Below are 14,118 nucleotides of genomic sequence, written 5' to 3'. Positions count from 1 at the left end.
ACAGCGTGTGATTTCTTTGAAGTTAAGAGCTCAGGTAATTCTTCAAGTGGCATAAGGTTTAAATTTAAATTTTGTAATGATTTGACCGTGTGTGATATTATAATTATAATACGGAAAAGAAAAACCAAGATGCTAATAGAAGGTAAATTGGTGTGGATCAGAACAAAAATGACTAAAGCAGGTAAAAGCATTATTGATAGAGAGGATTTGAATTAGATAGGAGGTGATTAATAGAGCAGGAAGTGGAATGCAGGAAGAATGGGAAGGATTAGATGGGAAGTGAAGGAGGGGTAGTTTAAGGTGGAGCAGATGGATGGGTACGAACTGTGTAAGGCATGGAAAATCGAATTCGAGTTTAGAAATTTAGCATTGTTGAAAATGAGAATGAGGAAGTCTAATAGAATATTGGGTTTTGCGGAAATGTTGTTTAAATTGAAATTAGGGTTGAAGTGTGTGTCAAAGTGAATGAGACAAATTTCAGTTGTGTTAAGAAGGGGACCTTTGTTAATAATTTCAACTACGTCCATGTCCTGTTCAATTTTGGTGAAATTACCTTTAGCGATCCTTTATATGTTATCCTATTGCAGAGAATCTGTTATATTTTATGGCGTTGACATTTTCAGAGTATCTGATAATAACGTTACGTCCATTCTTACCAAAATAGTAAGAGCTACAGTTGTTACATTTGAATCTGTATACTCCAGATTTAGAAAAGCATTAAATTTATTTAATGAGTTGGAGTTGTGTAATATATCAAGATGTCTGTTATTGGTTCTAAAAGATATTTTCATGTTGTATTTTTGTATGAACGTTGGTGACTTTAAGTGTCTTGAGTGAAAGTGAATGCAGTGGCCAATGCATTTTCCATTTTTTGTTGAATTAGTAAAATTGGTTTTTATAAATCCTAATTATGGTATGAAAATCTCATTTTCAGTATAAATTGTTTTGTAGAACTTTAAAATGAAAGTATCTGTAGACTTGTACAGTGCTTCTATAGTGTCATTCAACATTATTAAGAGTCAACTTTTCTGAGATGTCCAGCTATCTTTAGCTGTTAATTTTAATACTATAACTGGTTTTGCAGTAAAATAATGACGATCATTGAATTTGCTATTAAATGATAATTCACCCAAGTGTCATGGAAATGTGTTTGATCCATCCCAGTTTCTTCCCTTTGGAGATAAATTGATCCATGAGCGCTTCTCTGTGCCCAGACACCTTTGATACATGATTCCCTTTTACAGCATATACCCTGCAATTTACTAGTGTTTTCTTACATTTGTCTGAGTACTAGCTTCCAAATATTCCATGGGATTATTCTGGACATCGGTTTATCTTCAAGCATGTGTGCACTTTGTTTCTTAATATGGATAGATCAGTGCTCATATAGGACAGTCAAAGTTCATAGAACTATAGTGATAAACATACTTCTTGATTGTTGTCTCTTTTTCTCTGTCCCTAAGTGGGAGAATTTGTTTGTTGTATCGTGTGGTACTGAATGTTCACATTGTCAACAAATGTTAGATGAAGTGGATTGTTTTTGAGTGTTTTATACCAACTGGAGTTCTGTTAGTATCAACTTGCGTTAGATTGATCACCTTAAGAATCATGCCTTTAGCAGTTTTCTGAATACGGTGCTTTCATGGTGTTTTTCGGACTGTGTTGCAAGAATGTAAGCATAAACTTGGGAGTACGGCCTATCGTAATTACAATGCCGATATGCTTGATAAGTTTAAAAGGATTCTTGGTGAAAGGCATACTGAGAATCTGCGAAGAAATAAGGGCTACCTCGATCGTAGAACCGAAGAGCATAGGTAGGCAGCCCATCTTGACTTCAAGTGAGAAAAGCATGAATGATATGTAGGCCTATTTGGGGTTCTATTTTACTCTTTACTTTTCCAAAGTAATGCCATGAATCATAACATCTTGGATATGTGCATGAAAACTTACGTCAAAAGGTGCATGTAAATCTGGGTAACTGTGACCACCAAATTCTTAAAATTAAAATTTAATTTTTAACGTGTTGTTTGCCAATCTTTCACCTGAGGTAGCAAACGGGTTCCTTGTACCTTACTGTTCACGTCTCATAGTTCTTTCTACAAGATATAGTCGTCCACAGTCGTACTAAGAAAACACACTCAAAGCCATCACTGAAGTTGGATGCTTCACACAATCTGGATGGAATGCATTCTAAAGTTCTGTGCTGTAGTCTATTTTAGAATTGTTATTCAACACTTATAAAATGGAATGTGAATTCCAATGAGCGAAATAGTTCGTTGAAATATGAATGAAATCATTGATTCTACATTTCAACCTGTAATAAAGTTAGTTTTTTAATCTCACGTTTTTTAGAGAGGCACTCATATCACCTGAATTATCTGGATATCAAACTGGAAATGTAGAGAAATGCGATTCAGCGAACTGCATATGAAGTCCAGTCGGTTATATAAGTTAGATTGGGTTAAAAGTGGAATAATGAATGATAATTTAGGAATTACAGTAATTTTCGTGGACTTGCCTTTTACTGTCATTCAGATGAACAATTTTGGAGGGTCTTGGCCTACTGGAACCTCTCCACTTTTCCTTGTGGTCGTCTTGCTGTCATTCCAACAGTTAACAGCACTCGCCACACAGTCCTGGCTGGTACCAATGACCCATAATCTTCTAATTTCTTACGTAAATCCGAACGAGTAACCTCGCGATTTTTTACTGACAAATTATTCAGTTTTGCTTCCTCCTAGGGGTTAGCTTCTTCCTTCGCAAACAGTTTCCAGCACATTGTTGACATTTTGTCTTCCCCTTATCTTCACATTTTAAAATTGTACTTATAGATTGCTGTGATATTTTCAATCTAGAAGCTATCTCTTGCAGTGAATTACGTTTGTTAAAAAGTATCTATCTGACAATCCCTTTCTTGGCGAAAGGTCCTTTCGTCTCCCAATAACCTCAAAATTTGACAGTTCTCTAGAACCACTCTTAAAAAACATCAACTGAACATGTGAATATTATCAGTAATGCATGAAACATACAGAATGCACAGTCTTAACAATAGATCAAATTATTTACTTCCATACAGCAACAATATTCAGATATATACAATAAACAACAGGACATGAGCGCTAACAAAAATGACACAAAACCATATGAATAATGAAATTACACTGTGGTTCTCACTGTAGCCACTGTATGAAAAAAGTACATTAGTGAAGACCGGGATATCCTAAGGGGTAACATTACCACCAAAGAATTTCAAGGATTAGGCTATAAAGTTCAATACTTTACATAAAGATAGAAATATATCTTTTACTCTAATAATTTGGCCACGTCTGGAGTATTTCCAGAAAATAGAACTCAGAGCATTAGAGTAGGTGGAGCTTTATTCGATCCTGAAACAATTATGGGATTGGGTCTCACAGGGCAGTATTATGAGACCTTCATTTTCTGATATTATATATGTATACAATATGAGTGTCTGTCTGTTAGGTCATCAGCCCAGAGGCTGGTTGGATCCTCAAATAGCATCACCATAGGCTATGCAGTTATAGTGAAACCACAAAAACCAATGGCAGTACCAAAATGAGGCATACTGGGCAAGATCAGGAGTGAGGTAGTTTGCCATTGCTTCCCTCACTGGGCAGACAGTGCTATTGTAGCACAACTAAGCCTATGAGCATGACCTTTCATGACACTCAGACACACTGGTTGTGCTCAGAATGTCATGAATCAGCACGACCCATACCCCCAGCAGCTTCCATATTGTCACAGCCACGGATGAGACCGGAACTTCAGTGGAAGCTACACTTTACTCTGGCCTGTGCCAAGGGATTGATGCTAAAGTACTGTATCCATCAAGAAATGACAGCAAGCAGAAACAATATGAATAAAGAACTGAAATAATAGATAAGGCTCTTTGTAATAAATAAGTTTCAGGATTGTGTGTGACTACAATAAGACCTTGAAAATATTGTAATGTATTGCTATGTTATGTTGGTAAACGAGGTGAAAAGTCAGGTTGTGTGTTTCACAATTAATTGTTGGGTTGATTGTTCTTCATGGGGATCTCTGTAGGTATCTATCTATTCATGATAAGTATAGATCTTCATTGTGACACTCACATAAACAGGATTGAATTTAAAATTTACAGATCTCTTAATGTGATTATGAGGTTATTTAGGGGTTTTAAAGGACAGGGCATATAAATCTCCATCGTGGCCACAATAAGAGTTTGAGAGTGTTACCAGTATTACTTGAGTAGAGAACAGGAAATAATCCATAGAAACAGCTCCATTTTTTGCAGACGATTTCTGACAAAAGAGTTGTGTTACGGAGATGTTGCGAACTTTCGGCTGGGAAGACCTTCAGAAAGGGGACAAGCTGTTCGATTAACCAGTATATTCTGAGACGTCATTGGAGAGATGGCTTGAAATGACGTCAGTTAATGAAGAAATTTAAATCATGTTCTTTAAATGTAGGAAATTTCACAACATGAAGATAAGATGGAATTCAAGGGGACAATTTTTTCAAAATGTTCACGTATAGGAAGATGGTTTAGTGATTGAAATAATTACCAAGGGAGTTGTTTCATACATTTGCACAACCTTTTCTACATAAACAACCGAACGCCCTAAATGCTGTTGTTCCATTGATTGATTGATTGATTGATTGATTGATTGATTTATGTTACTTGGTCTTAATGAGGTTTACAGAGAGGGATGATGGATATTTCTATGGTTATGGTTTAAGCATAGTCCAATTGTTGGGAGAGTGCTAGGAATAATGTGAGATTATTTATGCAACCTTACCAAGGAGTACACAAAACAACATAATGCAAATGCGCAAACATCAAGATGGAAACAAACACAATACTTACCGTAAGGGCAGTAGCACAAAACACGAAGCGTGGAGGCAAAAACATGAAGGAAAAAGACCAGGGTCTTACATTAACGTTGACATGTTGCCAGGTCAATATTACTAACTACTAAATAACACACGAGATTAAATTTAAAATAACGAATATTTACTTAGTAAATAAAATTTGAAAATCGGTATAATATAAGAACAGCTAAATATATATATTCTTTTTTAAATAAAAACCAAAACGCAATTAACACAAGGGGGAACAGTATTTTTTAATGAAATTAAATTAAGATGAAAAGAAGCTGAAACTCATAACTAATACCATTAAATAAAATAGCCAATTACGTTAGCTTAACGTACAGTAAGATTTTTTTAATTGGTTCCAACCGGTATGCGGGCCCGCGATATAAATACTGTTTAACCCCTCAGCGTCGCAGCCATTTAAATAGCTTCGTACTCCGCGGCCGGATGAGATTTCAACTACGCGCGACTGAAATACATCGATTCACTTAAAGCGTTACTGCAAGTATAAGAGTAGCCCGATTTTCACGAAATTTGGAATTCCTTATGACAGAACTATGTACATGCAGATAATTACATAATTGTTTCACATTTCCTTAGTAATTTAGTTCCATGTGATAGAGTTCGAAGCACTCTTTGAGACAGGGACTCAAGTCACACTCCTGGCAGCAGTACACTGACGTCTTCTTTTCGCCGTGTTTTGAATACAGGATACAATGTCCCTCAGGTTTGGATTTCCAACCCTTGGGTGCTAATTTCCTGATAAAATGTCTTTCCCGCAACCTTGGAACTGTATTATCTGAAGCGCGCCGGCCTTGAATATTTCGTTCCCCTCCCAAGCGAGCGTATTTTGTAAACAAACCTTTCACCAGCTGAACCCGATAAGGTAATTGCTCAATATTTGTCTCTGTGACCTGTGTGGATATTATTAGTGAATTTAGCAATCAGAATTCACTGTTGAAAACTTCTCTCTGACCTGTATAATTATCTATAGACTCCTACACAAAATTTCCAAGTACTGTTTCCTTCTCATCGTCACTTTCATCATTTACCACTGCTACATCATCTATTTCATTATCACTGCTGCTTATACTGTCACTACTACTTCCGATTAAACTTTCATCTGAATTATACAATATTTCAAGTATGTTACTGTCAGTCATATCACAGCTGAGCGCGGCGCGTCACACGGACTGACGAAGCTGCAGCGAGACCGAAAGCAACAGGACGAAACTGAATGAGGGGAATAACATTTATGACGAAACAAACCAACTCGATACATATTTCAGATAAAAGGTCGAGACATCGTCTTTCAAACGAGATATATACCATGAACAACTGGTTCTCGTATCGTATGACAGAAAGCAGCACTAACTGATGCCTACACAGAGCGCTCGTGGAGAGTTACGAAAATATTACAAGCTGAGAAATAAAGACAAATATAATAAATAAACCGCACTCCCAATGTACAAATAGAGCAAAGAACATCACAGGAAAAGACAAACTTCTCAGATCATCATTTCCTTATTTTATTCTGTGGGAAAGAATGAAGCAAACAGACTTTAAAAAAGCAAGAGATTAGTGCTCAGACTTATTTGACAAATAATTATCCTTGCAAAAACAACTACATTATAACGATTTTTCAATTCTTACTTACAACACTGATAAACCCGAAAATGTCTTCTTGGAAACAAAACAATTTGCATATCAGTAACTCCAAAACTCTTCGCGCTATAGCCGTAAATGTGAAACTATGTATGGGTCTATACCACGTATAGAGGTCGGCGGCTACGGAAGAAAAGAGGGTCTATACCACGTATAGAGGTCGGCGCTGAGGGGTTAAAATTGAAATTTGCTACATAACTAACGAATAATAAGTCACACGCAAAGGGACACACAAGAACACACGTACGATAAATCAGTGGCTCCAACCGCGAATTAAGTCTACATAAATAAACCAAACTAGATTAAATTTGAATAAAACAAAGGTGGAAAACAATACCATCAAAATAAAAAATATCAATGGAAACGATACAATATACGTTCCCACATAATAATAGAACTCGAAGCACACCACAGGAGTGACATTTACCGACGCCAAGCCATCATCTCATTATAATCATCAAAGCCACCAAAATCCATCAGATAAGATAAGAAAGGGATGACCGTTACGTAATAATAACAAAGGCAAGGAACTCAAACAATGAGTAGAATGTGACAAGAAAACGAAAGGAAAATAGCATAATTTAAGTTCAATATCGGCGAGCAAATTTCAGTTTTTCCCAGATTTGAGGTTAGAAATTACATTTACCTTTTTTAAGCAGTTAGCCTATGGCTTAGATGATCCGGAAAGAAGGGGGCTTTGGATTACACTAGGATACGTACATGAGGTGTCATTAATTAAAGACTGGACAATGCAATAACGTTCACGTCCCATAAATTAGCCGGGGAAAGCAATAGCAACAGGTAGAAGTTAAATACAAACGACGGAGAAAAAACTAGGGAGGAAAATCAATACCGAAATTAAATAACGAAATAATAATAATAATAATAATAATAATAATAATAATAGTAGTAGTAACTGTCACGACGATTATAATAATAATAAAAACATCACCAAAAATGGGTAGGCAAACAAGGTACGAACCACAACACACAAAGATTAAACAACTCGCACAAAATACAACTCATAGACGCATAACTAGCGATTCCAAATTCCCACATAATTTCGTTACATACTTTTTCAAATTCAGTGCATTACGATACAATGAATTTTTCTTGCGGACGTTGACAGTTTTTAATTAAGCAACGAAAGTTTCGAAGAATGTGGTCCTTGTCTGTACGAGATCACTTGCATAATATAGACTTTCCAGTACGTACTTGAGTAGAGTTATCCAATACCAATACTTGCCATGTTGCATAACGGTTACTACACACACACAAAGTTTCCTTCTTACACCAATAAAGAAAATTAATGTTGGAGCACACTGAGAAACATTTAAAAAGTAAAGGGCATAAATAAATAAAGAAAGAAAGAAAGAAAACGAAAGGAAAATAGCATAATTTAAGTTCATTATCGGCGAGCAAATTTCAGTTTTTCCCAGATTTGAGGTTAGAAATTACATTTACCTTTTTTAAGCAGTTAGCCTATGGCTTAGATGATCCAGAAAGAACGTTCAGTGAATTATCCACCGGAGTCAGGCTCCATTACAAAGGCACTCCCATTACGCAAAGATGTCTCTTTAAAAGTTCTCCTTAACGTAGCCATGTTGAAAGCTTCAACGCAGCAGCCAGACGGACCCGCTCTCGCCCAGAGAAGCCGGAAGTCCACAGCTGTTTCCAGCATTCCAAGTCGCACACTGCGCATGGCCGCACGGCCATCGGTCAAAATCGAGCGACTCAGATTAATCCAGCAAATACGTAACAATAGGATATATATATTTAAATTAAATGAGCATGGAAAATGAGCGATAGATAACGTCTCGTTTCACAAGTAGACATGCCAGATACACTGACTGACAGAGCAAATGCAACACCAAGAAGGAGTTGTTCGAAAGGGATGAAAGTTGGAGAAAAAACAGAGACGGCACGGACGAATAATTGATGTTTATTTCAAACCGATATGCAGGTTACACAATGCGCACGGCATCGACTCAGTAGGATGTAGGACCACCGCGAGCGGCGATACACGCAGAAACACGTCGAGGTACAGAGTCAATAAGAGTGCGGATGGTGTCCTGAGGGATGGTTCTCCATTCTCTGTCAACCATTTGCCACAGTTGGTCGTCCGTACGAGGCTGGGGCAGAGTTTGCAAACGGCGTCCAATGAGATCCCACACGTGTTCGATTGGTGAGAGATCCGGAGAGTACGCTGGCCACGGAAGCAACTGTACACCTCGTAGAGCCTGTTGGGAGATGCGAGCAGTGTGTGGGCGGGCATTATCCTGCTGAAACAGAGCATTGGGCAGCCCCTGAAGGTACGGGAGTGCCACCGGCCGCAGCACATGCTGCACGTAGCGGTGGGCATTTAACTTGCCTTGAATACGCACTAGAGGTGACGTGGAATCATACGCAATAGCGCCCCAAACCATGATGCCGCGTTGTCTAGCGGTAGGGCGCTCCACAGTTACAGCCGGATTTGACCTTTCTCCACGCCGACGCCACACTCGTCTGCGGTGACTAATCACTGACAGAACAGAAGCGTGACTCATCGGAGAACACGACGTTCCGCCATTCCCTCATCCAAGTCGCTCTAGCCCGGCACCATGCCAGGCGTGCACGTCTATGCTGTGGAGTCAATGGTAGTCTTCTGAGCGGACGCCGGGAGTGCAGGCCTCCTTCAACTAATCGACGGGAAATTGTTCTGGTCGATACTGGAACAGCCAGGGTGTCTTGCACATGCTGAAGAATGGCGGTTGACGTGGCGTGCGGGGCTGCCACCGCTTGGCGGCGGATGCGCCGATCCTCGCGTGCTGACGTCACTCGGGCTGCGCCTGGACCCCTCGCACATGCCACATGTCCCTGCGCCAACCATCTTCGCCACAGGCGCTGCACCGTGGACACATCCCTATGGGTATCGGCTGCGATTTGACGAAGCGACCAACCTGCCCTTCTCAGCCCGATCACCATACCCCTCGTAAAGTCGTCTGTCTGCTGGAAATGCCTCCGTTGACGATGGCCTGGCATTCTTAGCTGTACACGTGTCCTGTGGCCCACGACAACACGTTCTACAATGACTGTAGGCTAAGAAATCACGGTACGAAGTGGGCCATTCGCCAACGCCGTGTCCCATTTATCGTTCGCTACGTGCGCAGCAAAGCGGCGCATTTCACATCATGAGCATACCTCAGTGACGTCAGTCTACCCTGCAATTGGCATAAAGTTCTGACCACTCTTTCTTGGTGTTGCATTTGCTCTGTCAGTCAGTGTAAATAAATAAATAAATACTCGTAGGCGTTTTCATGTTGTAATTCCATTATGCCAAATAAATATTAGTTCCCATTTTCACGTCACAATTTAATATTACAGTATGTGTTTTGGGAAAGAAAGAACATGGAAATGAACAAAGAGGTGACAAGTCAAGTCATCTATACAAATATAGAAACAGGCGAATGTGAATATAAGAGGATAAAGGAAATAGCTAGTCATTGTAGATATAGGGATCAACAGAAACGGAAAGAGTAGCAAGGAATGGTACTGTGTAAAAGTTTGTAGGTAATATTTATTTATTTATTTATTTATTTATTTATTTATTTATTTATTTATTTATTTATTTATTTATTTATTTATTTATTTATTTATTTATTTATTTATTTATTTATTTATTTATTTATTTATTTATTTATTTATTTATTTATTTATTTATTTATTTATTTATTTATTTATTTATTTATTTATTTATTTATTTATTTATTTATTTATTTATTTATTTATTTATTTATTTATTTATTTATTTATTTATTTATTTATTTATTTATTTATTTATTTATTTATTTATTTATTTATTTATTTATTTATTTATTTATTTATTTATTTATTTATTTATTTATTTATTTATTTATTTATTTATTTATTTATTTATTTATTTATTTATTTATTTATTTATTTATTTATTTATTTATTTATTTATTTATTTATTTATTTATTTATTTATTTATTTATTTATTTATTTATTTATTTATTTATTTATTTATTTATTTATTTATTTATTTATTTATTTATTTATTTATTTATTTATTTATTTATTTATTTATTTATTTATTTATTTATTTATTTATTTTCCTCTTTTTTTTTGCTACTTTGTCTACTGCTATCCTGCAGTGTGTTCCTTTCCACGTTCTTATCTCTCTTGTCAGTTGTCTGAAAAGCAGTGGCAAAAGGGACTTGGGTCAAGACGCAGCAGGTCGTTATGCAAGTTAGGTTCCAAAAGGGTAAAAAAATATAATATGTAACTGCAATATAAATTTTAATCTAATAGCAGCTGTATAGTATTATTTGAAATAATTCCACATATTGTATATAGGTTGATTATGTTTGTAAATACAGAAGATATTATGAGTATAATTTTGTAAATAATATAAATATATTAAGGATTAGCTGTGTGTTTAATAGAAAAATTTCAGTGTGATTTGTATAATACTGCATTTTAAGAAATTGTCTTCTTCTCTGTTCATTTAAAATTTACTGCTTGATAATAAGGTATTTTTGTGTACCATTCGCCACCTCTTTTGTATTTAAAGTGATTTTGATGTGATTGTTCCTTTCCACTCTTATATTTTTAAAATGGGAGATAAATTAATTATACTCTTCTTTTGCCAAAATGAAATTTAGTTTCTCAGCTGTTTCTTGTTTAGGCCTATATATTTTACTCCCTTACTTCCTTATTGTAATTTTCTTATCTTTTACTTGTAGCCATTCGAAGGTATTAAGGAGGAAACATTCATAGAAGACCGTGCTGATGATCAGCTGTTGCCATACATCAAAGAAGAAACAAAGTACGTACACAAGAAATCCTATACAATCTGGAGCAAGTCGTATCTATTCACACTTGTGTTCAGTAGTGGTTGGATTATCTCCAAAAGCTTGCCATTTTCATCAGTTTAATCCTTTCTTTACAAGGTTACATTTAAACACTAATATCTTAGAATTCTATTGGTTAGATGTATCTAAAATATTCAGGTACTTTAAGATCATATTTAATGTTTCGTCATGCAGTTTTACTGAATATATATACAAAATTAATCTCTGGTAAAGCTAGACATTTTTGAAGTGTATTTGTTTTCAATACCTTTAAGCAACCATGAAAAATGAGTTCTGTCTTTCACTGTCACTGCATCATTTGTTCATCACATGCTTATCGTCTGAAATGCCATCTGCTACTGCCCCCGTTTTGCCGGGCAGCTCAGCCGGTAAGCAAAAGTTCCCAGAGGCGGAACGTTCGCTTACAGGCGACGCTAAATTATAGAGGGCAGGGACAATCTAAGGACTGACGACAAATGAAAACACAAAAAAGAAATGGGTTTTAACATTTATTAAAATATATATTAGCACTTTCCAGGTTCTAGAAATATTTTCAAAATCTTGAAATAAAATTATTTAATTCTTCCCTGCCGGAATTCTTCCGCAGTTCTCCATTAATTTGAATTCTGTAAACAGACGAAGTTAAGCCTTAATAAATTGTCTTAAGAAAATAAACAAATTATTATTTGAGGAAAACCTATCTCAAAATCTCAAAATATGAATTATTTCTCCTTTTCTTGAATTATAATTTAAATTGACAATACTCTGCGATTCATTTAAATTGTGAGTCAAATTTCTACGTCACACGAAAATCCAATAACTCCCTTCTATTAATTAAATATTATTTCAATTAATTATTTAAGCTTCAAATTATATAACAAAATTATTTTGAAATCAAATATCTAACTCATTTGATTCTTATTCTTACGTCAATTAACCTAGTGTTGTGCACAACTCACAATAAAGGCTTAAAATTCTCGCATTATAGCGTTAAACATTTTACATTTTGTGAGCTTATTTCATTGACGCGATCCTTGCTTAAGTATTTTTTCTCGAAACAAAGATCCTAATCTATCTTATTTCGTCATAAAATCACTTAAAAATTCATAATTGAGCTAAATATGCTCGCCACAAAACAACAAAATAATCGAAACTTTACGCGCTCAGCGTACACACAACATGACGAAATATAACCATGGAAATCACAATTATAAACAAAATCAATCATTCATCCATCTCACATTCAAGCTTTGGTCCACGGTAGTATTATTAAATAAATTTATCGAATCCTATCTTTTGATTTTTATTTTTAAATTTTATTTGAAACATGAGAACTTCTCTCGATGACCATATCAGACAAGGGCTACCATTATAATCGTCTGACGTGTGATTGTGACAGGATTATCACTTTTCCAATGAAATAAATTCCACAACGATGTTCCAGAATAATTTTGTAGTAGAAATCGTCACTAAAATTTCCATAGAACTGCCTACAGTCACAGATAAATAAACATTCGCGCATACGGTCTATGAGTCACGACTACGTTATTTTTAATCTCTCATTATCATAAATTATTGACCAACATGTGCTGCACAAGAAGAAATTATGTTGAAAAACACACTCTCTTCCTTAATTGACTCATGTAATGGACACACAAATAAAAACCTATCTTAAGATCCATTTACAAGTCTCAAAAATACCAATAACAGTAAATGCAAAATCTGTGGACATTCAAGCCACGACCAATATTCCAGGTCAACATCTACTTCAAAATAGCACACATTAATCACTTATAAGCACAGCAATAATTACACTCATGACCTTTAAATATTCTATTAGACCGTAATAATGTCTATTATTATTATTATTATTATTATTGTTATTATACGCGCGCGGTCGCGTCATCGCAGGCTATGGTTTAATGAAATCATAGATGACTCTATTCTATTTCGAATCTATGGTAAACCACAAAACATCAAGGAAAAATCCTAAATTCAGAGAACACGTCGATATTCTGTCCCAAATAATTCAAAAGTTATTCCATCATTAATTTATAAATTAATAATTATTATCGCGTGGGTCAAATAATTTTAACACCTTCTTAGACTCAACATGGGACAGTGAGAACATGTCACGAAGCACTCACTCATATAGAACAAATTATAGGTCCCAAATACACTCTCGCACACATCAAATCTACCAACACCAGTGAAAGAAGAGTGAAAATCCTAACTACAAAGGCTATTAGAAATGACTTTAAATATTCAAGCAAGGACTACGTCTACATAATTATTACAATAGAGAAAAGAGAAAAGTATAATTTAAAATCTTAGCTGTAGTAGACTTGGCTTCTGGACTCGGCTGATGATCAATGAATATTTAACCAAACTCCATCTCCGATGTTATTCTCTCCCGGGCTGAATTATGCCTCACATTTTAAAGATACATGGCTGCAGCAGGCGAGGACTTAGGATAAACACACACTTCGTCGTAACGCTGAGGTTCCATTCTTCCCAACTATTTTAGGGTTGCTGGGGATCTTGCGTCTTCTGGTGGAAGCTGAAACTAAAAGATATGTCTTAGAAAAAATACTCCACACACACTCGATTCTTCAAGATGGCACAGTTTTACCTACTTTATAAATTCTCTTCAGATTTATAAAACTATGGAAATCTGAACTGCTGCGTTTCCGATATTTTTATGTCCCAAAATTTCCTCAG

At 35.8% G+C, this 14,118-nt stretch overlaps 1 protein-coding gene across 2 annotated transcripts in view; it reads left to right on the top strand.

The window, feature by feature from the left end:
- The window catches only part of LOC136885232 (zinc finger protein 665), a 67,503-nt gene that overhangs the window by 26,130 nt on the left and 27,255 nt on the right, over positions 1–14,118 (top strand). For both annotated transcript variants that reach the window (XM_068230225.1, XM_068230224.1), the window contains exon 4: positions 11,290–11,372. In XM_068230225.1, coding sequence (XP_068086326.1) covers positions 11,290–11,372 — 83 coding nt within the window. The remainder of the gene's footprint in view (positions 1–11,289; positions 11,373–14,118) is intronic.

This window comes from Anabrus simplex, chromosome 14, assembly GCF_040414725.1.
Source record: "Anabrus simplex isolate iqAnaSimp1 chromosome 14, ASM4041472v1, whole genome shotgun sequence".
Lineage (NCBI taxonomy): Eukaryota > Metazoa > Arthropoda > Insecta > Orthoptera > Tettigoniidae > Anabrus > Anabrus simplex.
Note: the sequence above shows the minus strand (reverse complement) of the source record. Positions and strands in the feature narration are given on the sequence as shown.